The sequence below is a fragment of the Lethenteron reissneri genome, chromosome 37 (assembly GCF_015708825.2).
Source record: "Lethenteron reissneri isolate LAM-NWPU_2019-01 chromosome 37, ASM1570882v1, whole genome shotgun sequence".
Taxonomy (NCBI): Eukaryota; Metazoa; Chordata; class Hyperoartia; order Petromyzontiformes; family Petromyzontidae; genus Lethenteron; species Lethenteron reissneri.
Window position 1 is genome coordinate 11,963,046 of NC_083815.1, and position 25,967 is coordinate 11,989,012.

General features: G+C 41.7%; 1 protein-coding gene across 1 annotated transcript in view; it reads right to left on the reverse strand.

The window, feature by feature from the left end:
- LOC133351319 (IgGFc-binding protein-like) overlaps positions 1-25,967 on the reverse strand; it is a 117,793-nt gene that overhangs the window by 15,946 nt on the left and 75,880 nt on the right. Inside the window, 22 exon segments of the mRNA XM_061566418.1 lie at positions 369-499; positions 1,048-1,209; positions 1,462-1,636; positions 3,670-3,799; positions 4,491-4,738; positions 5,268-5,409; positions 5,664-5,872; positions 6,421-6,686; positions 8,495-8,622; positions 9,593-9,760; positions 9,951-10,192; positions 10,919-10,954; positions 11,068-11,152; positions 12,786-12,883; positions 14,584-14,745; positions 16,677-16,823; positions 17,455-17,539; positions 17,786-18,039; positions 20,460-20,606; positions 21,348-21,392; positions 22,731-22,875; positions 25,623-25,825. Of these exon segments, the coding sequence (XP_061422402.1) occupies positions 369-499; positions 1,048-1,209; positions 1,462-1,636; positions 3,670-3,799; positions 4,491-4,738; positions 5,268-5,409; positions 5,664-5,872; positions 6,421-6,686; positions 8,495-8,622; positions 9,593-9,760; positions 9,951-10,192; positions 10,919-10,954; positions 11,068-11,152; positions 12,786-12,883; positions 14,584-14,745; positions 16,677-16,823; positions 17,455-17,539; positions 17,786-18,039; positions 20,460-20,606; positions 21,348-21,392; positions 22,731-22,875; positions 25,623-25,825 (3,408 nt within the window).

Here is a 25,967-nt window from a genome sequence, read left to right on the forward strand (position 1 = left end):
TACAAAAAGAAGGGGAGAATGTATGAGTATTAATTATTAAAATGAAGTAAAAAACACGAACAGGCCTAGGATCAGGCAGGACTTGGACCGTTTTTTTTAATGAAATCTTGAATTGTCACGCGAGATGAGTCTATGTAGAAAATTTCAGCTCGTTAGGCTTCGTAGATCCAAAGATATTCATAAGCGTCAAAGGTTTGAAAGAATATAAACAGACAACAGGGCAAGTTCAATAAAAGTGTGTAAAAATCTAAAAAAGAACACAGGGGTGAATAGCAGTATTTAATATTATTGGATCTTTCGGTAAAGTCACGTAGAAGGGAAATACTAAAATAATACAAATAAAACATCATAAAAGTGTTTAACATTACCGCAGCCTGAAAAGTTCCTCCAGTTGCTTGGAGTGATGCCCTTCCGCTGACAAGATGCAGTGTAAACCGCCAGGCTGTTGCACAGTGTCTCCTTGTCTCCAAAGTTTGCGCACATGTCGTACAAGCAGTTCCTAAGGACATGCAGTATTAGCTATGGGCAGGCTAGTAACATGATCAGCATGTTTACAAAAATCCTGCTTAGCATCACTCAATCATCAAAGCAGATACGAATGGTTTGCTTTCAAAGGTACAGTATTTACCTTGTAATTGGCTGCTCAATTTTCGTATATGCACATTTTAAACATTCGTTTTATTTTCAATTCATATTCGCAATATAATTTTATCCAGAAACCTCAGTCACAATACTGTTTTTAGGATAGTTATGCAATGAGAAGCAAACCCAATTCTATTGCTTTGCTTGTGAAAGGAAATGTGAGTTCCCGGTTAAAACCAATGCACATTAGAGCATGGCAAGGAAATATTTAGGCAGGTGAGTACACAAACACAAGTCATGCACTGCCATCTCCTGGCAAACTCAGAATTCAGTGGGTTTAGGAATTTTAAAGATCTATGTGATTCATAAATCATTGCCTACAAAACTCTGTATTGCAGGTGTGCACCATCATGCAAAATGTGTCGGTGGTTTTGCAGGCCATTATTGGTGTCTTGTTAGACTCACTCGTAGTATGAATCAGGAGAAACTGTCTCTTGGCATGGTTGGAAGGGACCAGCGATATATTTGATCATCCCACAGGAACTAATGCCTTGCAGTTCGATCAGCTGTGTCTCACTGCAGGTTGGGTCATTTAATGAGTCTTCAGAGATGGAGAATTTATATTGGCTTAAAGTAAAAACATACACAAGTTAAGACATACAATACATGCATATTGTGCAGATTGTGTATGTTATACATATGTATTGTGTATGTGGACATCTTTTTTTCCCTTATACAGTGTATATATGAGTAACATTGGTTAGTTTGCATGTATGTGCAAGTACAGTCTATGAAATATGCTCATGACGCAACGTTGCAAACCCACGAGACCGACACTGCTTGTGTCCAACCACCGTGCCGCGGGTGCTTGTGGTTTACCTCACAGCAGGCGCCAGGTTCTCACTAGCATCATTCATTGCCCAGCTCTCGCCAAACGCCTTTATGGAAGGAATTTGCTGTCCATTACGTCCAAAATATTCATCGTTGGGGTCGCCATTGTAATTCCCGCACAATCCACTAACCTCATTCATGTAAGAGCTGGATATAATCACATCTATAATGCATCGTGTCAAACAAAAATACAACACAGGATTTAGCAGTTACATATAAATGTTTGCATTTGTACAAAAGGTAAAAATAAATCTAAGAAAGTATTCATACATTATTTGTATCTGGCTATTCTCTGTAAGGGGAAACTCATTTAGCTGTTGACACGATACAGAAAAAAAAACCTTACGTTATTATCCATTTGAAGAATTAGGAAAATATATGTTACATTATAAACTATATACGGCTTCATAGAGTTTCACCTGTTTGTATAAATGAACACGTGAATATATGGAAATCATACAAAACAATATTCAACATATTGAGGTCATCAAACCTCCAGAGTAGACAAAATGTGTATCATTTTGTGGGAATTCAATAGGGATTTGCATTGGGAAAAACCCTGCCACTATAATGTGTATTTTCTACCACTGATTCAGGTTCATTGAAGGAGAAGCATACATCCCTCATGCTGGTTTGGATTGAGAGGCAATTCGACCAATTTCTATGAGAATCGAAAGGTCAGCTCCATGTAAACTCACTCCGTTGTGAGTGTGCAGGCTACAGGCTACCAAAACAGACAAGATGGGAGCCAATTTGGCAAGGAGTGTTGCATGAAATACATTTTAATAAAACAAATTTGTGACACTTCTGAAGAGGTCAAGTGTTGCGTTTCATTTGTAAAAAGTATTCATGTCTCGCTATAGTAATCCCCGGCTTTCCCAATAACAGTGCAACATCATCATTACATTTATAGCGGCTCTGACAAAACATAATCCTAAAACCATACAAATACATGGAGTTGACCGCTAGTTCTGAAATGTGGTTTCAAATGAACTTAAACTTAGCCATCTTAATTTATCAAAGTTAAAAGTTCATTTATTAGGTATAGCCCTGTGAGCCATTCGGCTCTTGAATCGGGTGCAACCGCAACAAACAAAAAACAAAAACATGAACAAGAAAACATCTTAAAGTGACTATGTGCAAACAGAAAATCCAAGAAAAGACAGCAAAATATTGCAGAAAAATCACCATACACCAACCCTGTGCAAAAATCCCAGTGGGATGCAAGTCAAACAACAACAACCACAAGACAACTTAGATTAAGGCCATCAGTCTAACTCTGTACTACAACAAACAAACATGGTAGTTTTGTCCAACTTTTTTAGGATTACGGCAAATAAATGTTTTTGTGTAAATATGTTATAAATTATGACCAATGAAGAGCCCTTAATCGTACTATCTTAAATGACTAGTGCTGTCTGTGTCAAATATGCCAGATCCAGGCTGTGTAAGAGAGTCAAAATCCCAAACCATTGTCAAATCTGTCCCATTATCTCTAAATGACGGGTAATGAGCTTAAGTTGGAGTCAGTTGTGATTATCTGAGGATAGTCTATCCTCTCCCAAACAAAAATAAATATTTTACAAGTGGCTTAGAACTACCAAATTGTGACCAATGGCTATAAAGATACAAGTGTAGTTTAAATACGTATGCGATCCGGGGGTAGGAATACCCACGGGATCCCAGGTTACTGTTAAAGATAACGTCACAAACGAAAGAAAAGAGAAGGCGGGGCGTGAGAGAGAGTGAACGTCCAGCAGGGGAGTGTTCATGTCACTGGATGAGGCGGAGAGATCGGGGTGCTTCCTGGTGGGATTTGGAGTGGAGTGGTCGCACGCAACATGAGCGCGTGTGGAAAATAAAGAGTGTGTCATCTCAACCGTCGTCTGGTGGACTCATTACACAAGCACTACCAATGCAAGTTTGAGCATGGGGCAACTTGGAGTGTTTTACTTAAAGTCACGTAGGTATAAAATAAATTAAATCACGGCGTTTCGGGCGCAACACAAGCGTCCCTCATCAGGTGGGACAACCACAGCAAGAAACAACCTACGTGACTTTACCGAAAGAACCAAAGAGTATGGATCCCTGCAGTCACGAAAACTTCTAATCTATATTGTTTTACTTAACTTGCATATTCCATGAAACTAACATATGATTTGGAAAGCTTGCTGTCATTAGGACCACAGCACTGACCTGCATGCTCCCTGCGGTCGTAGATGACAGTGAGACCAAAGTCGGTTTGCAGGATGATCCTGTGAGAGGACTGCTGAATGGACAAACCCTCACTGGGGAACATCGGAGGCCTCATCCTCACCCCGTCAAACTGCAAAACAGACACAGCCACACTCGTTATGCAACTGGAGACTTCATTACGGCTGGTTCCATGTGCCCAATTGCCAGAGTTTCTGGCGATTGGTCATTGCCATACTGGTGTGGATGTCGGTATATTGTCACGCACAATTCCATTCGCCCATTTAGTGGTAGTCCATCTCCATTTAGTACAACGATGAGCCAGTGGTTTTACAGCTGTAACTGAGTCCATTAAGAGATAATTGCTGTTAGCAGTCAATCACAAATGTATATGAACTGCTGTATAGTTTAAATTTGTATACTCAGTATCGTACACGCAATACACTCTAGAGTGCATTTACATTCATACAGCTCTCTTATCTATCTCTCTTTCATCTCACTAATCTGTATCAATAGATGTCACGGGATGCTCAGCAGGGCATTCTAAGAGCCGTTCGAGGCCAGATGTGGCCCACAAGCCACCAATTGAAGAGCACTGCTCTAGGGATCAACTTAGGCCATTACCCCTCATGGGTCATTAAAAATAATGACCACATCATAGGAAGTGAAGTTATTGTTACATAGGGCGACTGACATTTGCCATAGGAATGTGTAATTTCCACCACTGGCTCAGGGCCAACAGAGTTGAGCAATGCTCAGCACTTGTTCAAGCTGGAAACCCTTCTCATTACAGCATTTACCTTGCATGTCTACATAACTCTCACCTCAAAATCATCCCTGCTGGTAAAACGTATTTCGTGTCCAAACACATTCACGTGAACCTCATCCAAATATGAGACGTCGCTTAAACCATGACGATTGGCGTTTTTCCCACGCACACTTATGGGGATGAGGTTGGGGTTATCGCCACTGGTCTGTACCAAAACGTAAGTGTTATTGCCCATGAAGTTGTAAGGCAATCCATCAAAGGTCTGATAGTGTGGATCTCCAGAGATGGTGCAAGTACTGAAACCTGAAAAGTGCATAACAAGTGACAAAGTCTCATGAGCAGTCCTTGACAATGAAATAAACACACCAGCACACTGACTCGTCTATATGCAGCGCTTTACATGTAGCGGACTTCTTATTCATTTATCAGCAGAAACCAGCAGAAAATTAGTTATTGTTAACTTCAGCATCATTTTCATCATGACAGTATATGACCTGTTAAAGTTGTATTGGCGGAGCGCTCAACTCAAAATCCTAGTTGAAATTTTGAGGCTTGGTTATTATACGACATTGTGGGCAGGAAATGAATGTGCAATTTCCACATCTCTCACATAACCAAATAAGCAGAAAATGTGGTTATTTACCTGAAAATGGTCTGTCTTTTGCCATCAAATATAAATTATCTTACATTGGTTGAGCAAATTTTAGTTGCACAATTTTTTTCTTAGCATCTCCAATTTTGTATTAAGCACTTTCTTTAAAGTGGTGTTTAATATGATTGAACTTTCTTTAAACACCTAGAATATATACTGCAAGACATGTAACGAGCTTACCGACAGGCTGACATTTGTATTGCCCGTTCTGCAAAGCACAGCTCTCCTCAGCCATGCAGCTGTGCAGATTGCAGTCCATATCCTCAGAGCCCATACACCTGCACCGAGTACTACAGTTGTCTGTCAGCCAGGATTCTCCGAGCTGTGGAAATACAATGCTAAAATGATCTGAAACCGTAGGATACAATCAATAAGTATGCTCAACTGAAATGTCAGTTAATAAAACAGGACAATGAGTAGAGTCATACAAGTTGTTTAATTTAATATAGGAATATAATTTTTTTAGGTTTTGTTGCTGGGCAAATGCACAGTGGTGATGACACCGCACGCATATGCGCATCAAAAAAGGGTGGAGCCGGATTCGTGGTGGTTCAGAGGAAAAGCGGAGCTACCCACCGTGTGGTAGATGTTTCCATGGTCCCAGCAGCCGCAATCCTGCTGTGGTACACAAAGTCTGCCGCTGAGCACAAAGCCGCTGTCACAGACGCAGCCCTCTGTGCACGCCTCTGTGCTCCGACAGTCGTCCTCTGTGCTTGCGTGCAGGCAGGTGTTTGGGCAAAGCGAGGCACAATCCGTGTAGTGGGAGTTTGCCAGGCAGGACAGCGCTAATGGACATTAACAACAACAACGAGCAACGGTTAGACTGGAATACTTTCTGCACTGAACATCAGGCCCAATTAATGTGTATGTAGAAATCAGCTTTTTTGCCTATTGCTGAAAAAAAATGAGCAAGTCAGTGAAAAATTGTGACAATGTGAGCAGTTGGTTTAGCCAAATAACTGCAGAATGTGCTCCTCTGCCAACATATAAATTCAGCCCAAGATGTAAACCACAACATAAAACAAGCAGTTGATAATAAAACAAATATTTAAAGTTTACACAGTAATAGCAAAGTTTACCATAATAAATCTCAACACAGTTATTGTGTTTAGCTGCTATCTCTACTTGCAATATGCTTTCAATCCCTTCAGCACCATTCATAATACAATTTAATGCGCGTTTTATAACCTGTACGTAGGTGCACTTTTGTGTCTACGTGAAATATATATTGGTAAGTACTCTGTATGTCTATCATTAATATAATAGTTATAACACTGTAAACTGGCCACACATACAATCCCGGGTGAGGTGTATATGTTCCATATAGACTCACGACAGAAGGTCTCATTACGCCACTGAATGTTCACTCCCTCAACACGGCAGGCCTCCGCATATGCCTGTAAGCTGTCGCACAGGATGCTCGCCATGTCACTGTATTGACCCATGTCGAATGTGCAAGTCGTGACGTAGTCCTGGGGGTTGATGACATGATGACAACTTGCAAAAGGGCCAGTGGGTGAAGTGAGGACTTGGCACCTCTTGTTAAAGGATTTCTCATGCCTCCAAGTGGACTGTACAGGCTCCACGCCCAGCTTGCAGCTGAAATGAGAGAACTCAACGGTTGAGGCTTGCACCGAGACTGATCGCTTCAGTGGACACATTCAGCTCTTGCTTGAAATTTAAATTCCCATACTCTTCGGTTCTTTCGGTAAAGTCACGTAGGTATAAAATAAAATAAATCACGACATCTCGGGCGCAACACAAGCGGTCGTCCTTAGGCGGAAAAAATATAATCCAGCAGTGGAACTGCTGAACCAGCGAGAGAGTAGTTACAACAAGATTATATATGTGGCGATGGGCAAGCAAGCAGGGTCTGAGCTGGAAAGGAACTCCATCTACGGACGTAAGCACGTCAGTTGTGTTAATGGGGGAGATTAGGGAGAGAGGGATTAGGGAGGGAGATTAGCATGAATGCGCTTCCGTCGCCGCATAAGAGTATCATGCCCGCATATGCGCACAACAGCAGTGTTAATGAAAGATTAGCACCATGAGAGTGCAATCCAAAGGACGTGAACATGAGAGTGCAATCCAAAGGGGAATGTGAGCCTGAGAGGTACAATCCAAAGGACATATGAGCATGAGAGTGCAATGCAAAGGACATGTGAGCATGAGAGGTGCAATCCAATACCTCTGCCGTTGTTGATAATTGTTTTAACGCTGTGGGCTGACACGAATTTGATTCATGAAGCCACCCAGATATATAAACACAGACACAACTTCAACCGAGATGGGTACAAACTGAACAATCATTGGAAGGACGTTATTAACCAGGTAAAGTCTTAACTGACTGTGATGTCTCCATCCTACCTGCCTATGTCAGCTGTTATTTTCGACTCTCTGCGTCTCTCTCTCTATTTGCCTCTCTCTTAGATCTTTTGGATTGCACCTCTCAGGCTCACATGTCCTTTGGATTGCACTCTCATGGTGCTAATCTCTTATTAACACTGCTGTTGTGCGCATATGCCGGCATGATACTCTTATCCTGGCGACGGAAGAGCGTTCATGCTAATCTCCCTCCCTAATCCCTCTCTCCCTACGTCCGTAGATGGAGTTCCTTTCCAGCTCAGACCCCGCTTGCTTGCCCATCGCCACATATATAACCTTGTTGTAACAGCTCTCTCGCTGGTTCAGCAGTTCCACTGCTGGATTGTATTTTTTCCGCCTGAGGACGACCGCTTTGTTGCGATCGAAATGTCGTGATATATTATTTTTATTTTGTTTAATTTTTCTACCTATATAACCTCTTGCTGCAGTAGTTCTCTCGCTATATTTCTCCTGCCTCAGCAGTTCGTCTGCTGTATTTTTTCACCTGAAGACGATTGCTCGCGTTGCAATCGAAACGTCGTGATTTTGTATTATTTTAAATCTACGTGACTTTACCGAAAGACGCAAAGAGTATGTACACATACAGTACCGGTAATGGGTGTTAAATACCGATATAAGGATGGTATAGATAGACATACAGCTTAGGATTACAGTAATATTCAAATAGTGACGTTCAAGGGTTATTGTCAAAGACAAAGATGGTTTATCAGTAGGAGAATTTGGTTTAAGAGAAACTGTTATTGATTAACCGGACTTGGACACCAGTCACGTGGTTAATGGCGACTCGGTTGATGATTGCTGTGTGTGGCACACGTGCTGTTGCATTTTACAGATTTACCACAATAAATGTGTTTGCCCTCATGATTCACTTACAATATTATTTTCTGGGGCAAACTGTAGACAAACAATACTGTGCAAATTACGGGTTTACCTTCATAATTATATAAACATGCATTTCAAATTACAGTACAGTAGTGTACACGAATAGGCCATATGTATGTCCTGTACAAGCCTCCACTCACTCCTTATCATCAGCATCCTCCACGTTCCAGCTGTTCCCGAGCTCACTGTTATTGGATGCCAGCCAGCCGTTGGGCATCAATAAATCGTCAGTGTGGTTCAAGTTGTAGTTTCCACACAAACCACACACCTGTTGTAGTAGAACAAAACAACATAAACGAGAGCACGGTAAATTTACATACAAAACTTGCCACCTTGATCATTAAAACTACCTCATGGCTAGCTTGAAATGCCTTATTTCTCCTCGATGCGGTTTATAGTTACAATTTTGATGTGGGGTGGGAAATTTGATCTGAGAATGCATTCTCTCACATCCATTGTATTGTTCATCATTTGGTTCATCCCATTTGTTTAAATTAGCCTTCATTTAAATTGTCATATCATTTTCATTTATGATTTATAATACATTTTTAGATAAGATTTCATAAGTTTAATTTATGTTAGAAAATCTCCTCCATCGGACATAGCCAATAAAGAAGGGGACACGTGCCAATGACTGCGATCCACAACATTTAACCATATTGGTTGCGAAAGCATACTTGTTAAATTTGAATTGCACAAGTTGTAAAACAAAGATTTTTACATGTATAAAGTGTAATACAAATACATTTTAACATATGAATTATTAAGCATGCCTATGAAAACCAATTCAGCCTTCTCCATGTGCACTGTATGCATGTGCGCATAGCCCCCGCTTCTTTTGAGGCATTGTAAATCTATCTACGGGGTATATCCTGTTATCCACACTTATCCGAGGACTTTGAACTGGAAATAATCCAGGAGCGGTCTCCTGTAAGCACGTCATTCTATCTATTCCCTGAGCTTTCGTACGGATAGGAGGAGCGACTCGGAAATGGCGGCACATTCTCCCTATTCACGTTTATCAGTGCATTGCTGCTTACACGAGAGAAGTTAAACGCACGGATAAACACGTATAGCAGGATCTACGATTGACTGCATTATAGACGCCTGCATACATTTAAGCGTGCAAATTAGCATACGATTCTGCATTTACATCCACGTTTACAGCATGTGTAGGAAACATGTACAGAATGTTTACCACTTGTACCAAGGTCTGCTACAATGAAAACTGCAATTACCTTATTGGCATAAGCACTTGGTAGAGTTATTGAGAGGTGATGCACACCATCAAATTTGATCACCAACCCAAAGTCTGTCACCACATGCACGTAGCTTCCAATAATGCTGAACTGCACTCCAGGAACCACACTTTTGATAATTGGGGTCTTGACTTTCCTTCCATTGAGCTATAAAACAAAGATAAAATGTCAGTACAAAAAATTAGATGCGTGTGAAATTAAGTAATTGCCAAAACATGCAGCACAGATATTAAACATCACGTTGAATATTTACAGTTATTCAAAGTCTCACATGGATGGGATAAAGCAGATCTGCTGATGTGTGGTTCATGTGCGGTTCATGTGCAGTTGTGCATACCAGAATCACGTTCTTTTTCTTCAGTTGGATGCGGTCACTGCCAATGTCGACGTAAACGTGCTTGAGGTAGGAGGCATTCGGCTGCCCCCGCTCTTCGTTCTTAGCCAATATGGTAAAGGGTGTCACGTGGTCGGCATTGCAGACGCTCACCAGTTGGTAGGTGCACGTGCCCATGTAGGTTATCAGTGCAGAATCAAACGTGAAATAGTGAGGATCTCCAGCCACGTGACACGTGGCACTCACTACAAATCGGAAGAAAATATTGTGGTTAAGCAGTTGTAGTGTACTGCTGTGTACACGAAACTAGATTGCTCCTGGCCAACTATTCGTTGTGGGAAATTCTCATGAAATTACAATATGTTTGTGGGAATCAAATAATGCCTAATGGGATAGCGAGATCATTGGAATTCTATAATAACCAGTATTTTCAATAGGTTGTTAGAAAAGCATCCCATCTAGTGGCTATCATAAAATTGTCACTAAAATCTTACCTGATGGACATCCAATAATTTTCAATTCATTAATGAGAATATTTGGATGATTATTAATCTGTCATATAATCCAATTCATGGTATGCTTTAACAGCCTAAGGATCATCAAATATAATCCTATTCATATGAACGGAGTTTGTTTTATGGCTGAAGGAGATGCTGCACGAATCTACATTTCACATCCTAGGAATCTCTTTAACACGTAGGCTTTCGCGACCATAACTGAAATTTGGGTCAGATCACGTAACTTAAATGTCGTAAATATCAGTGAAACGCATTCCCAATTGTTAAATGTTCTGCGATTGCTCTCCAACACCGTCAGCACTGCTGAAGCGGTAATAAATTGGCGCGTTTCTTTACACAACAACTTTATTTATTGGCTGTCGTCAGGTGGAGGAGAGTGGATACAATTCCTCTTGTCTAAAATAAATGCATATACATGGCATGTACATTTTATAAAGTGTGTGGTTTTTTTACCTGGAGGGGGAGGAGTTGGAGTTGTACTGCAGATATCTGCAATATTAAAATCATACAGCACAATTAGCACATGATGTACAACAAATAAAATAAAATATGGCATTCCATAACAAACTTTCCATTCACCAATTACTCCCATGCAAATTTACCTCTGGGATCGCAGACTTTGACACAGAAATTGTCCAGGGCAATATCACTCCCGTCTGTATGTCCTCGAACTCCTTCCACTAAAAACTAAAACATCAATTAAAACAACACCAAAACTTGATTTACATCAACGTCCACATACACAGGAGTCATTAAAAGGCCCTTACACTATCTTCAAAATTCATATTGCACAGCCTTTATGTTTTGGTGTATTTAAATGATGCGTTGTGTTCCTATGTGCTCGCTGCCTTCTGTGTCACAACGTTTGTGCATACATTGGTATGCCAGTGGAACCTTTGCAAACAAATGTTTTTAATTAACTTAACCATTCTATTTGAGTCATGCTAGATAGATCAAGATCATGGAACTCCTACAGATAGCAGAGCGTCGTATACAATTATATCAAAGAACAGCCGCAGATGATATCATAACTACTTCTGGAATAATTTCAAAAGGTCACCCACATCTGATACTAGATCAAGTGAATGTTGTTTAACCGGCCAGAGAGTGACCTGGTGGCACCTGCTCATGCTTTGTGACTCATCGGTTGTATAACCTACAGCTGCTGCAGGCCAAACGTGAAACATAAAGTGACAAGCAATACCCCGGTGTCTACAAACTAAGCTGTGGCTGCGGCAGTAGTTACATTGGGGAAACTAAGCGACATGTCTCGGACCGTGTTCGTGAACATAAGGCAGATCTGAAATAGGGTAGGACCCATACCTCAGCCGTGGCTGATCATTGTTTCAACGCTGTGGGCACACACGAAATAGATTTTTCCAAGAGGAAGGTACTCTGCAAGCCCACTGGCTATCAACAAAGATTCGTTCATGAAGCCATCCAGATATATAAACACAGACACAATTGCAACCGAGAAGATGGATACAAACTGAGCAATCATTGGAAGGACGTTATTAACCAGTTTAAGTCATAACTGGCTGTGATGTTTCCATCCTATCTGCTGATGCTAGCAGTTATTTCTGTCTCTCTGAGTTACATACACGCTAAATGTCTCACTAACACAGCCACCGCTGCTCCTTTTCCTCGATGTGGTGTTGTCCCTCGTTTTTTTTTTTATGAGCTGGATGTCTCACTAGCACAGCCACCGTTGCGTTAGTTCGTTTACATTGACATGCGAATCTCTCACAATACAATGGCCACCTCCACAGCTGCGTCGTCGTCGTGGAGGTACATCACCGATCTTACATTGACATGCAAATTCCACCTCTAGCCCCGCGCACTTACCCTGGGCTGAGCACATCTCAAGCCTATATAACTTCGTGTTTCAGCAGCTCTCCCGCTGTATTTTCTCTTGCCTTGGCAGCTCTCTCGCTATATTTTTTCACCTGATGACGATTGTTTGTGTTGCGATTGAAACGTCGTGATAATTTTATTATTTTTCTATCTACGTGGCTTTACCAAAAGACCCAAAGAATATAAAGTGTAAATTGATATGGCAGTTATTGCTGACTAAAGACTATTCGTTCGATACACTTGATAACCTAGTTTAATCACAGGCATAGCCCAGATTCAAGCTCATAATCTCAACATTGATGGTTCAGTGCTCTAACACAAGCATTTTGAGTCAACTAAGATACAGAGCCACTTGGTATCCCACTGGGTCAGTTAGCAGAAATATAGTTTGAAGTTAAAAAGAGAACCCTGTAGCCATGTGATTGCTATAAAACCTTCAGTAAAGCATATGATTGCATGTTCTTGCCTGCACTTCTCCAGTCTCAGAGTACATGATTTCAGCTAGAATCCATGCCTTCCCTTGGTTTCCTCGCAGAGACCAAACAGCAGGCCCTGTGAGCCCTCCTGTAAGAATTGGAATAAAAAAATATATAGATTACAGTTTACGACATTTTATTCAATTTCAAAACGTTATCCCAGAAATTCTCATTGAAGGACTCCATGTAATGATATTCATTATCAGCATTTATTGATTTGTTTTTTTTAATAATTGTAATGATGTGTAAAGCGAATGACTCAAGTGTATCACGCTTATAGGACATCCATTCCTGCATGATCCAACAACCCGACCTCCAAGTCACGCAGCTTATTGATCAGGAACGTGGGTGTAAGGCCCAAGAGTGCAAGTATGGTAAAAAAAATAATTCTTTACGCTTCTACCACAAATGCGGCATAATTACTTCGCATGATTCCTTAACATTATTAATGTATTACTAACGACAAAAATACGTATTTTTAAAAATGGTTACTGATCTAAATCATGAACTGCAAATCTTGAGATGAAATATTGTAAATTTAGCATAACATTTTAAAGCAATGGCAGCGTTTGAAAATGAAACCACCACCTGTATTACTGTAATTTGAGAATGTAACATAATCACTGTTCTCTCTGGTTCTTTTGGTAAAGTCAAAGAACCAAAGAGTATGGATTCCTGCAGTCACGAAAGCTTCAAATCAAGATTATAATCACTGTTCTTCGTGACAACCATCAAGATGAAGCGTCCAGCTCTCCGCATCTTCACTGAAGGGCAATGGATTTGAGGGCTGAAACTATTGCTACGATAAGGTATCAAATATTTTGCTGCAGGAAATTTTAATCAATCTTTATTTTATGTGGCAATATTGCCCTAAAGTAGGCATCAGTGCACATCACAACAGAACGGTACCGCTGGCATACTACAACAGCAGTTAGAAAATAACTCCGTGACGCCCTCAGCAGCTAACACCGACTGAGCGGACAAAATTGCAACCACGCGCAAAATAAAGTGCAGCCGCGTGCAATGAATAGCATAAGAAAGGTAAGGAGTAAATACACATAATTGAAATAAATAATAAAGAGACAGTTTTTATTATTTTATTTAGATTTTATGGGTGAGCAAGTTCGCCCACCGCAACTTATAACAAATCAGGACACAACGGGGGGTTTTATCACTTGTGTAGTGTAGCACAAGTCGGAGACGAGGTAGTTGCAGGAGGAACCTTCGTTATTATCACTCTCAACTTGAAATCTTTGCCCGCAGCTTCCCGATGTCGTATAGCCCAGCCTAACACAACCCTAACCGCGTTAAACTGACGGCGTCGATCGGGACAGCCAACTATCTGGCCGCGCAATAATAGAGTGAAGGAGGCAGCGACGAAGGCGGCAAAGACGACAGCGACGACGAGACGAGTCCTATCCCAGAACCGACAGCCTGGAGCTCTCGCTCTCTGCTGCTTATATCCTACTCGGCGAGGCCTGGCTCCGCCCTCGCCGCACCTTCCTTCTCGAACCCACTAGCGGGTTCCAGGGGCTTCTCGGTGAGGTCTCTAGTGACCCCTGCCCCAGTTTTTCCACCCTGCTTGCACACCCGTGTATATACTCAACGGCGTGTGCGCTAACTGTCCACCGCAGTTGCTGCCGCTGGCCAGCAGTTAGCGCTGTGTCACTACACTTGGAGTAAAGGAAGAACTTGAATAACAAATATACAATCTGAGGATTGTACTTCACGTCAAATTACGTCACGTAGCTAGTCCAATTAAGTTTACAAATAATAAATTCAGCTTACCTTTTTTAACGTAAACATTGATTGCCATGTCAGCTGCTGTCCCAAACATGTAGTAGTGAAAGCGCAGCACCAAGCAGCCAGGGGAGGTGAGCAGCGGACTCTCCAGTTGCAGTCTGTCCCTAGGACTGGTGTAATACGAGTCCAGCAGGAGGTAATTCCCAACTACACAACCCACAAAGTGGAAATACACTGATAAACATGGATGCACTTGCACACACAACAGACGGAATCGCCTCTTATTGGCGACTCCCATTGCCTTTGGCTGGAATCTGACCGCAAAATGCCCGTTAAGTGTCGCAATTTCAAAGATAACAAAATAGTCCCGTTGCAAATGCCCCCTCTCTGTGTTAATCTGTGCCTTAGCGCTCTACTCATTTCCTACTGTGGATTAGTGGAAATTATGGTTTGATTGATCATGGTGATGAAGGTAGTGATGATAATGATGGTGATAGATTGAACATGATTATACAGCACAATATACTTACATGTTTTACAAGTTGGGCTAGTGGCTACCATAATTGTGAAGTTATGAGAACTTTATTCCATAAATGTAATTTTATTTCAACAGATTGCATCTGACTAGTTTTACAGATAAAGCATTTTGATGAGTAACTAACATATATAAGTACCGATTTATATTGACACAATTTCTGCCTGTTTTGGCAATGTTGAATTATCTGTGCCAGAGAATCTATAAATTGTGTTGGAAATATGGAATTTCCACAGATGAGGATGATCACCGCCCAGTGTTCTGTGTGTAGAGATCCTATGACTGCCATCGACGTTATTCACAGCACATCATGGGCCAAGGTTGCTGGCACTGTAGTACAGTGCGCTAACCACTACACATCACCCTCAGTGTTGTATAAAATGTACACATGCACACACAGGCTTGGATACTGGGGGTGGCAAAGGGTAGTGATAAGACAACAGGTGGGGCTGAAAGCAATAGTTGGGATGGGTAGCTCTTAGGGAGGCAGAACACCCATTGTTGTAAGTTGTAAATTTGAATCTTGACTTAAAGCGTTCGTGACTGCAGGAATTCATATTCGTGGGTCTTTCTGTAAAGTGACTTTACCGAAAAAACCTAAGAATATGAATCCTTGCAGTCACAAAAGCTTCAAATCTAGAATTCACGTCGATAGGTTCAAAGAAAATAACAAAATAACAAAAAACTACGACGTTTCGATTGTAACACAAGCAATCGTCATCAGGAGAAAAAAGAGTGGTAAAGCTGCTGAGGCAGGCTGTTTTTAAAGGTTTGAAATGGGTGTAGCCCAAGGGTCATAAACGAAGTGGGCGGGGCTAGTGATGTTAAAGTGAGAAATTTGCATGTAAATGTAAGGTCGGAGAGCTACATCCATGACGACGACTCGGAGGTGGCTATTGTATTGTGAGAGATTAGGATGTCAATGTAAGATCGCAGAGCCACCGCCACAACGAGGACACGAGCGACGGAGGCTGTGTTAGTGTGAGACATTTAACCTGTTCATGTAAAACCAGAGAGTCGAAAATAACTACTAACTTCGGAAGGTAGGATGGAAACATCACAGCCAGTTATGACTTAAACTGGTTAATCACGTCCTTCCAATGATTGCTCAGTTTGTACCCATCTTCTCGGTTGAAATTGTGTCTGTGTCTATATATATGGATGGCTTTATGAACGAATCTTTGTTGATAGCCAGTGGGCTTGCAAAGTACCTTCGTCTTAGAGAAATCTATTTCGTGTGAGCCCACCGCATTAAAACAATGATCAGCCACGGCCGAGGTATTGGTCCTGCCGTGTTTCAGATCTGCCTTATGTTCACAAACACGGTCCGAGACATGTTGCTTAGTTTTCCCAATGTAACTACTGCCACAGACACAGTTTAGTTTGTAGACGCCGGGGTATTGCATGTCAGGGAACACATCCTTCACAGATGGGATCAGATCACGAATTTTATGTACTGTGTTAAATCGAATCTGGATCTTGTGTTTGCTCATGATTTTGGAAATCTTTTTACGTATGGCAAGGTAATGGTTTTGATAGGGTCTGATTATCCATTCATCTTGAGAGCTTGGTGTAAATTATAAATTTTATGAAAGGTACAAACAGCCAGGTCGAGTGAAGTCATCATCGGGCCCCGTGCCCTCTGTATCTGTCTGTCCAAGCCACAGCTCCCAGTCTCCATCATCCTCTTCGCTGTTGCGCCATTGACACAGTCCCTCGTTCTTGTCAAAATCACAACCGCTCACACACACTGTTGCGTTTGGAAAATGGGGAAAATGGAAAGTTGGTCATTACAATCACTAAAAGTGCATTGTCTACATTTATTTTAGTAATTAAGATTCTGGAATTGTGCAAATCCTTCAATAAAACTCAGCAATAGCACAAGTGTAAAAAAAAACACTTTACCGTTATCATGAACAGTAACCTTCCCAGCAGAGGTAATACAATTGGGCTTGTGTAAAGATTGTTTTATTATCGCCTGCATTTTTTTAGGAATGGGAATGTTGCGCAAACAATATTTAATTTAAAAAAAATGCATGCATATCTATTTAATTTTAAATGTCAGTGAGCAAATAACAGTTGGTAAGACAAGGTCCCATTCGTGAGTTTAATTCTTGGTTAATATCAGCTCAACTCCATCAACATCACATGATCCTCCTCGTCATCCTACTGGAGCCAGTGAAATGAGCCCCACCTGGTTAGGCTGACATACTTTTGCAGGAAAATCAACAGTGGTTGTCCAATGGATATAAAGACCATTACCATAGGAAAGTGGAATTTACACTACTAGACCAGGACCATTCATGGATTTCAGAACCGCCCAATACATGAGAACACTGGCTACTGTATGGATGTAGTGAATGCTGATATTGTGTGCTCACCTGCACATTTTCCTGCTATTACCATGATGTCATCCAGGGCTATGTCACTTGATTTTGTGTATCCGCTAACTCCCTCTATGATGATCTAGAGACGACATCAATTCACAATTTCAATGTGTGGAATTCACCCTCATACAGTGTTCATGAATAACACACAAGTACAACGTTAATATTACTAGATTACTGAAGGACAGTTACTAAAATTAGTCATGACTATTTAGTACTTTTGTAATTTTTCTGCACCTCCGATTAGCACGTAAGGTGCGAAAGAAGTTCAACACACATACGCACATACAAAAATGTAATCAATATTATGTGAGAGTAAACCGACCTGACTGCTGGCCGTGGCTTGGATGGTAATGGATCCCTGCAACCAGGCACTGCTCTGCTGCCCCACGACGTTCCAAACGTGCGTCTCTATGTCGTCGTCCAGGACGTACACGTTTACCGTCATCAGGTTGTCGCCAGACATGTGGTACCAGAAGCTCAGGCAGATATTTTGGTGGGAGTTAATGCTGGGGCTCTGAAGTCGCACTGCTCCTCCAGAGACGATGGTTATTGAGTCCGAGTAGATGTAGGAGGTCGCTGAAAAAGAGGCAATCCATTACTGTTCAAGACCTTGATCTTTTATTATTTTTTACAGTTGTATTTTTAGTTTCGATTTCTTTTTTGGTATGGATAACATTACAGGCCACTCCCTACTGTATGAGCTGTTTTAGTCTGTGTGCCACAGCAGAAATATGTACAGTGAGGGATAAAAGTATTTGATCCCCTGCTGATTGTGTACGTTTGCCCACTGACAAAGAAATGATCAGTCTATAATTTTAATGGTAGGTTTATTTGAACAGTGAGAGACAGAATAACAACAACAAAATTCAGAAAAACGCATGTCAAAAATGTTATAAATTGATTTGCATTTTAATGAGGGAAATAAGTATTTGACCCCTCTGCAAAACATGACTTAGTACTTTGTGGCAAAACCCTTGTTGGCAATCACAGAGGTCAGACGTTTCTTGTAGTTGGCCACCAGGTTTGCACAGATCTCAGGAGAGATTTTGTCCCACTCCTCTTTGCAGATCTTCTCCAAGTCATTAAGGTTTCGAGGCTGACGTTTGGCAACTCGAACCTTCAGCTCCCTCCACAGATTTTCTATGGGATTAAGGTCTGGAGACTGGCTAGGCCACTCCAGGACCTTAATGTCCTTCTTCTTGAGCCACTCCTTTGTTGCCTTGGCCGTGTGTTTTGGGTCATTGTCATGCTGGAATACCCATCCACGACCCATTTTCAATGCCCTGGTTGAGGGAAGGAGGTTCTCACCCAAGATTTGACGGTACATGGCCCCGTCCATCGTCCCTTTCATGCGGTGAAGTTGTCCTGTCCCCTTAGCAGAAAAACACCCCCAAAGCATAATGTTTCCACCTCCATGTTTGACGGTGGGGATGGTGTACTTGGGGTCATAGGCAGCATTCCGCCTCCTCCAAACACGGCGAGTTGAGTTGATGCCAAAGAGCTCCATTTTGGTCTCATCTGACCACAACACTTTCACCCAGTTGTCCTCTGAATCATTCAGATGTTCATTGGCAAACTTCAGACGGGCATGTATATGTGCTTTCTTGAGCAGGGGGACCTTGCAGGCGCTGCAGGATTTCAGTCCTTCACGGCGTAGTGTGTTACCAACTGTTTTCTTGGTGACTATGGTCCCAGCTGCCTTGAGATCATTGACAAGATCCTCCCGTGTAGTTCTGGGCTGATTCCTCACCGTTCTCATGATCATTGCAACTCCACGAGGTAAGATCTTGCATGGAGCTCCAGGCCGAGGGAGATTGACAGTTCTTTTGTGTTTCTTCCATTTGCGAATAATCGCACTAACTGTTGTCACCTTCTCACCAAGCTGCTTGGCGATGGTCTTGTAGCCCATTCTAGCCTTGTGTAGGTCTACAATCTTGTCCCTGACATCCTTGGAGAGCTCTTTGGTCTTGGCCATGGTGGAGAGTTTGGAATCTGATTGATTGATTGCTTCTGTGAACAGGTGTCTTTTATACAGGTAACAAGCTGAGATTTTTAGCACTCCATTTAAGAGTGTGCTCCTAATCTCAGCTCGTTACCTGTATAAAAGACACCTGGGAGCCAGAAATCTTTCTGATTGAGAGGGGGTCAAATACTTATTTCTCTCATTAAAATGCAAATCAATTGATAACATTTTTGACATGCGTTTTTCTGGATGTTTTTGTTGTTATTCTGTCTCTCACTGTTCAAATAAACCTACCATTAAAATTATAGACTGATCATTTCTTTTTCAGTGGGCAAATGTACAAAATCAGCAGGGGATCAAAAACTTTTTTCCCTCACTGTACCACCTATGGTGATTTTTGTGATAAGAAAACTTACTAATTTGAATAGGTATTGGCAACAGCTTAATTGTCTTACATTGGGACATGAAAAAAATCCCAACATGGAGGCAGCTCTGCTCAAATATATTACAAATTAACATTGCCACCTTAAATACTGTGACTGATACTACGCATATGTGGCTTTGCATCGAGGTGGTGGCGGTCAAAACTATTCACCTGCCTTTGTCTTCCCAGTAATTATCACGAAGCAATAATTGTAGCCTGAATTTATGTGACAGAGACCCAGGCTTACTTGGGATATATCAATATAGTGCCCTGCACTAACCATCATACCACCTCATCCCACCTACAGCACATCAGTAGGTGGTGTGGCAAGGACCATGCTTGGTCACCATCTCCCCATTGCTAGTTTTACACACTGCATCACCATGTACTCATTTGAGGCTCAGTTGACCTAGGGGAGGCCCAGGACCATTGCAGATATTTGTCAATGGTGGCCATTAGCAGGGGTTGAACTCGGGTTACCAGCTTCGCAGTGCAGTGTTGTAACCACTACACTACTGCTGTCCACAACACACACACACACAAGAAGCTCGTAGCACAATTAATTCAACACAACGAGCAGTGGGACCCACAAAAGTGTGTTTCACTCACAGCCTGTGGTGTGATCACCACTTGGTCCAGTATAAGGGTTTGGAGTTTCTCCTGAGTGCCTGATCCAGTCCGCAGCATCGGCACTGAGTTGCACCCAGCTGCACAACGGGGATTGCTCATCGTCAAAGTCACAGCTGAGATGCGGTTCTATCAAGAGAGCAGAAACGAATATCAAACACATTAAAGAAGGCTCAGTTATGAAGAAAAGCAATGTATTTAATATTTTTTTCTCATAAATATACAGCGTCAACAAAATTGATGCAGCCATTCATCAATCAACTTTTGGATGAAGGACTCCCCACACAGTGTGGGTCATTTTGTTTGACCTTCACCACACTCTTGAGAGTGGTTTGGTTAACAGGATGTGGGTAATGGGCACCAGGACTGGTTCAAATGCAATTGATGTTAGCCATGGCTCTGGTATAATATACATGTATGAATATTTGGTTTAAAAACTGAATGAATAAGCTCAACATTTTCTTACTTTTTATCTTTGACTCAATTTTATGGCGGTGACACTCAGCGGTGACACATGGCTGAAATGTTGCATTTTTTTACGAGAAGTTGAATCACTTAAACATTACATGAGACCCAACCTGCAGGGTGAAGAGAGCTTTTGGAAGTCGGTGCATGAAGTAGTTTGCTTTAAAAACAAGGCCCGACATCCCAAGCAGAACCCTTCTGAAAAGTATTGAGATAAAGTAAAGCTTTCCCTCGTTGGTTATTAAGAATGCTGCTATTCTAAACTTTCCAGGGAATTATCCCTTTGTTTTGGTTGTTTTTTTCTTACACAAACATGTAAAAAAACTCTTGGAGCTAAATCAGAACACAATAGACAATACCATAGATAAAATTATACAAATGAAACATCCAATGTTTAATGTGTACCTGGTTTTGGAGCTGGTATGCATGTGCTTGGGGAACTTGGCGTTTCTGAAATACACAATATCGATTTTCATGTATATATACACGCTAAAATGTCCATAAGAGGTTTATTTGGGTTTGATCGCGTAAATATATAAATGTGTTGTTAAACCCGCCACCACCCGACACTAGTACAGCACACCGGGGTGCTGTACTAGTGACGCATGTTCTGTTTACGTGACAACCCTTACTAGTTGGCTGTGTCGGGTGGTGGTGGGTTTAACGACACATTTATATATTTACGCGATTTACCCCAAAAAACCTCTATTATGGATGATATTGGTCGCGAAAGCCTGCGCGTTAAACACGCTAAAATGTATTTATGTTGATAAAGCATTTCAGCCATTTTCTTTCTCAATATTGTTAAAAATCATTTCTCACAAATATGTATTTATGCTGAAAATAAATTTGCCCGAAGCCATTCATGTTTGTTCAACTTATGTAAGAGAAATTGCACAGACTAAGAATAAAATTGTGCTAATCATGACCACAGTTTGTTGACCTTAAAGCATAACGTTGTAGGGGACTGTACAAGAGAAGGCTCTAGAAGGCCGAGTTGAGATGGTTGAAAACAGGTTGAGGTGGCTGAAAACAGGTGACCAGAAGGCACTGTCACACGTGTTATAATTAAGTGGGGGGGGGGGGGGGCACACTGTCCAATAGGGGCAGGGCCAAGCATTATATAAGGGAGCGCGAGGCACGCAGTCGAGGCGCTTGCTCGAGGACTAATCGACGACCAGAGGTGGATGACATCGGGGCCGACTGTTCGAGATCGACATAGTGGAAACCATCGGGGTTCACGGTTCAAGGCTCAACATAGTGGAAACTGCCAGGACTGAAGAGCCATAGCCATAATCAGTGTAGCAGTCGTTATGCTCAAGCTGTATATACTTTCGGAAAAATAAAACTCAACTCCCCTGAAAATGAATGCCTCCAAGGAGCTTCTTTACAAAATGAAACCTTGCGTGTTATCATCAACACAGATCTAGAACTGGCTCTTTCCCAAATCTAGAATTGGCTAACTCTTCTCCATTCAAAATATGATTTACTCCAAAGTTTGTCATGAAAGTTAAAATATAGAAAAATGTATATTGAAGAAAGTACAATCATATAGAGTTCATTTGTATGAGTATGTTAAGGCAGCACGTGAATTTTAAAGTATAATAAGTTATATTACAAGCAATTTCAACAAGGAATATTAAATTGTGGTTTTCTGCCTTTTGCCAAAAAATTCGACATGAATCTATCAACAAAACACTGATAGGAAGTTGGCAAAATATAAATGTTTTTTCAATGCTAATATCAGAAAATATATAAATTGAATATGAAAGACATTGGAAGGCTCACCAATATCATGACAGCCCAGAGTGCCATTCTGCACATTGCAGATCTCATAGGCTCCACATTGCCAGGGATCACAGACCACATCTCCCACACTGACACAGGAGCAATGCAGACTGCAGTTCTGTGTTCCAAACCAGTGATCCCCAAGCTGTAAAATAACAAAACAAATGCATGTCATCATTATCCTCATCAACCATGATTATCATACATATACTGCTGGATGGATCATGAGATTTTATCATTATTTGAAGCAAATATCTTAAGATAATTAAAGCAATCATCAACCACATCAGAACATCAACAGGCTCTCGCACACATCTCATTCATGAATGGAAAATTAAAGACACAAGCCACAAGGTGAATGTGGCCATGCAACCCAAACCGTGGACTGCATAGTAAACCACTGTAGTCTGCACTCCTTAAACGGAGGAGGAACAGCAAAACCACACAAACTCTGTCCTGAAGCCCTCTCGCGGTCAACAGACCGTGACATTGGCATTCAGCTCTGGAGCACATTACCATGCATAAGAATAGAATAGTCCTTTGTATGTATGTTGAACTTCTTTCACACCGTATATAGCCACTCGTGCTAATCAGAAAAGGAAGGAAACAAACTAAAAACAAAAAAACTTTTGAAATAAATTAGTTTTCAATCTAGATGAGTAGTGAGTTGCAATAATCGAGCCTTGTCGATACTATGCTACATGCCACCGTGCTGGCTATGTCACCACTCAATAGTGGTCGACGCTGTCTGAGCCCTGATATGGAAATTGCAGAACCTGACTATATTTTGCACATGGTGATCAAACGACATATTCTAGTCCAGTATGGTGCTGAGGCTCTTTAGATTAATAGAAAACTGAATCACGGAGTTTGTAACCACCACATCCAATCCTTCCACAATTTTTTCGCCTGAGCCCGAATGCCAACCCACAGAACTTCCAATTTTTCTGGATGAAGCAGCATTTTGTTTCGTGCAAATCACACGTGCAATGCTCACGTGGAATCTTTGACTTCATTCCGGAGTACAATTGTGTACATTAATGGAACTTAATGTCATGAGTTGAGATGACATTGGGGATCGGAGAGACATATGTTGAAAATAGGAAGGGCCCGAATGCGGACTCCTGTGGTACATCAACTAGGCATGGCATATGCGAGGACTGTTCGTCACCCAGCTTGACAAACTGTGATCAACCACGTATGTTTGACTCAATCCACTCGAGTGCCATGCCAAATACACATTAGCCACCCAATGAGTATCTCATGATCGATGGTGTCGAAGGCAGCTAAGAGGCCAACCAACTCTGTGGCACACCGGTCATCCATGATCTTGTAGAGGTCATCATTGATCTTGATTAGAGCTGTGTCAATGCTATGCAACTTCCGATATGCCTCCTGCAAGGGTTGAATCAATCTGCCCCTAGCAGCAACGTAGGGAAGTGCCCGCTTCAAAGGCACTCATTTGAAATCATACTCAGGTTTGAGATCGGGCGATAGTTTGCGGGGTCACTATGGCTCAAGCCAACTTTTTTCAGGAGCGGTTTTACCTATGCCAATCTGAACCGGTCTGGGAAACAGCTCTCGCTCAAACAAAGAATTGCCAGGTGAACAATGAGTGATGCAACCACGTCCGAGGATAATTTGAGAATCGACAGTGTGGATGTAGTCGAGCGGCGATGTATTATTTGGCAGCCGTTCGATGAGCATCGACACCTCTGCCATTCACGTTGGTGCCAGGGTCTTGAGTTCTGCAATGGTTCCAGATTAATGAAACTCGAATGGCAGACCGGGAGAATGCATTGCCTTCAAGTTAAAAATGTTCATCTTGATCGTCACAATTTTATTGCCGAAGAACGCCGCAAGTACTGTGCACACAACCGGGTTGATTGGATGATGGGTTGTTGAAGTACAGCAGACGCTTCAAGACGTGTCACACAGCATGGGGGTTGCGAACTCAATAATGAGCCAACTCATTATTGAGTCTCGCAGACCATTCTATGCTCTGCGAGTCAATGAGTGGGTTGGCAGATCTGGAGGTGGCTCTGTAACAAGTCGGCCAGTCTTTATAGCCAGTTGTGCCAATATATAACACGTAGGCTTTCACGACCAATATTATCCGTAATAAACGGCTTTTTGAGGGTTAAATTATGTGAATATAAATCTGTCGTTAAACCCACCACTACCCGACACAACCAATTAATAAGGTTTGTCACGTAAACAAAACGTGCCAATTAGTTACTAATAAGGCACACCGGTGTGTTGGAGTGTAACCCACAACATTTACAATTTGAGTATGACGTTTTGCTGGCGATTACAGCCAGCTTCATGAGGCGATTAGCTGATTGTAATCACCAGCGAAACATCGTATTTTTGTAAATTTTAACACTATTCAAAATGGAGAGAGTGGGGAACATGCACATGCTTGTATTCTGTGATGCTTTCCAGCACGTGTTTGTCCTTGGAAGCATTTAATCAGAATTGATAATGGAAGCGCTCACATCATGAGTGCGGAACAGTACATGTGGATTTAACACTTAGGCTTTCACGACCAATATCATCCATAATAAAGGTTTTTTGTGTTAGATCGCGATTTAACCCAAACAACCTATATTATGGAGTACATGTGGAGCTTGGACAGCTTGGATAGTGGCCTGGATGGTGAAGGGGAGGGAGGAATGGCATTAACTCATGTTTCACCTATTAAACATTTATGGTTATTGAGATAACCAAAAATATCCAGCTGTCAGGCTCTCAAACAATTCAGAAGAAAAAAATCGATGACACATATTCAACAGGTATCCTAAACTAATCAAAGGCTGTTCTGCAACTGAAAAAGTTCAGTATGAAAGGAAAAAGTTGGAAAGTAAATTTTTTAAGATGGGATTAACCCACCGGGTGATAGAGGTCGTTGTGGTCCAGGCAGCCACACTGATCTTGAGGGACACACTTGTCTCCTGAGAGGACAAAACCCTCATCACAGACACAGCCCTCCCCACAGGGCTGCTGGCAGGCACCTGGGAGGGTCACATTGCTGCACGTGGCTGGGCACGGTGGGGCACAGCTCTCATAGTGGCTGTCTGCTGGGCACTCGAGCGCTGTCAACACAAACGATAAACATACTCAGAGATCAATTACAATGGGGATGCACAACTGCAAGCAGCTATACAAATGAACAAACCGCACAGATGTACATTGTGCTTCCACAGAATAAAAACAAGGCCCTGTCTCATGCAATGT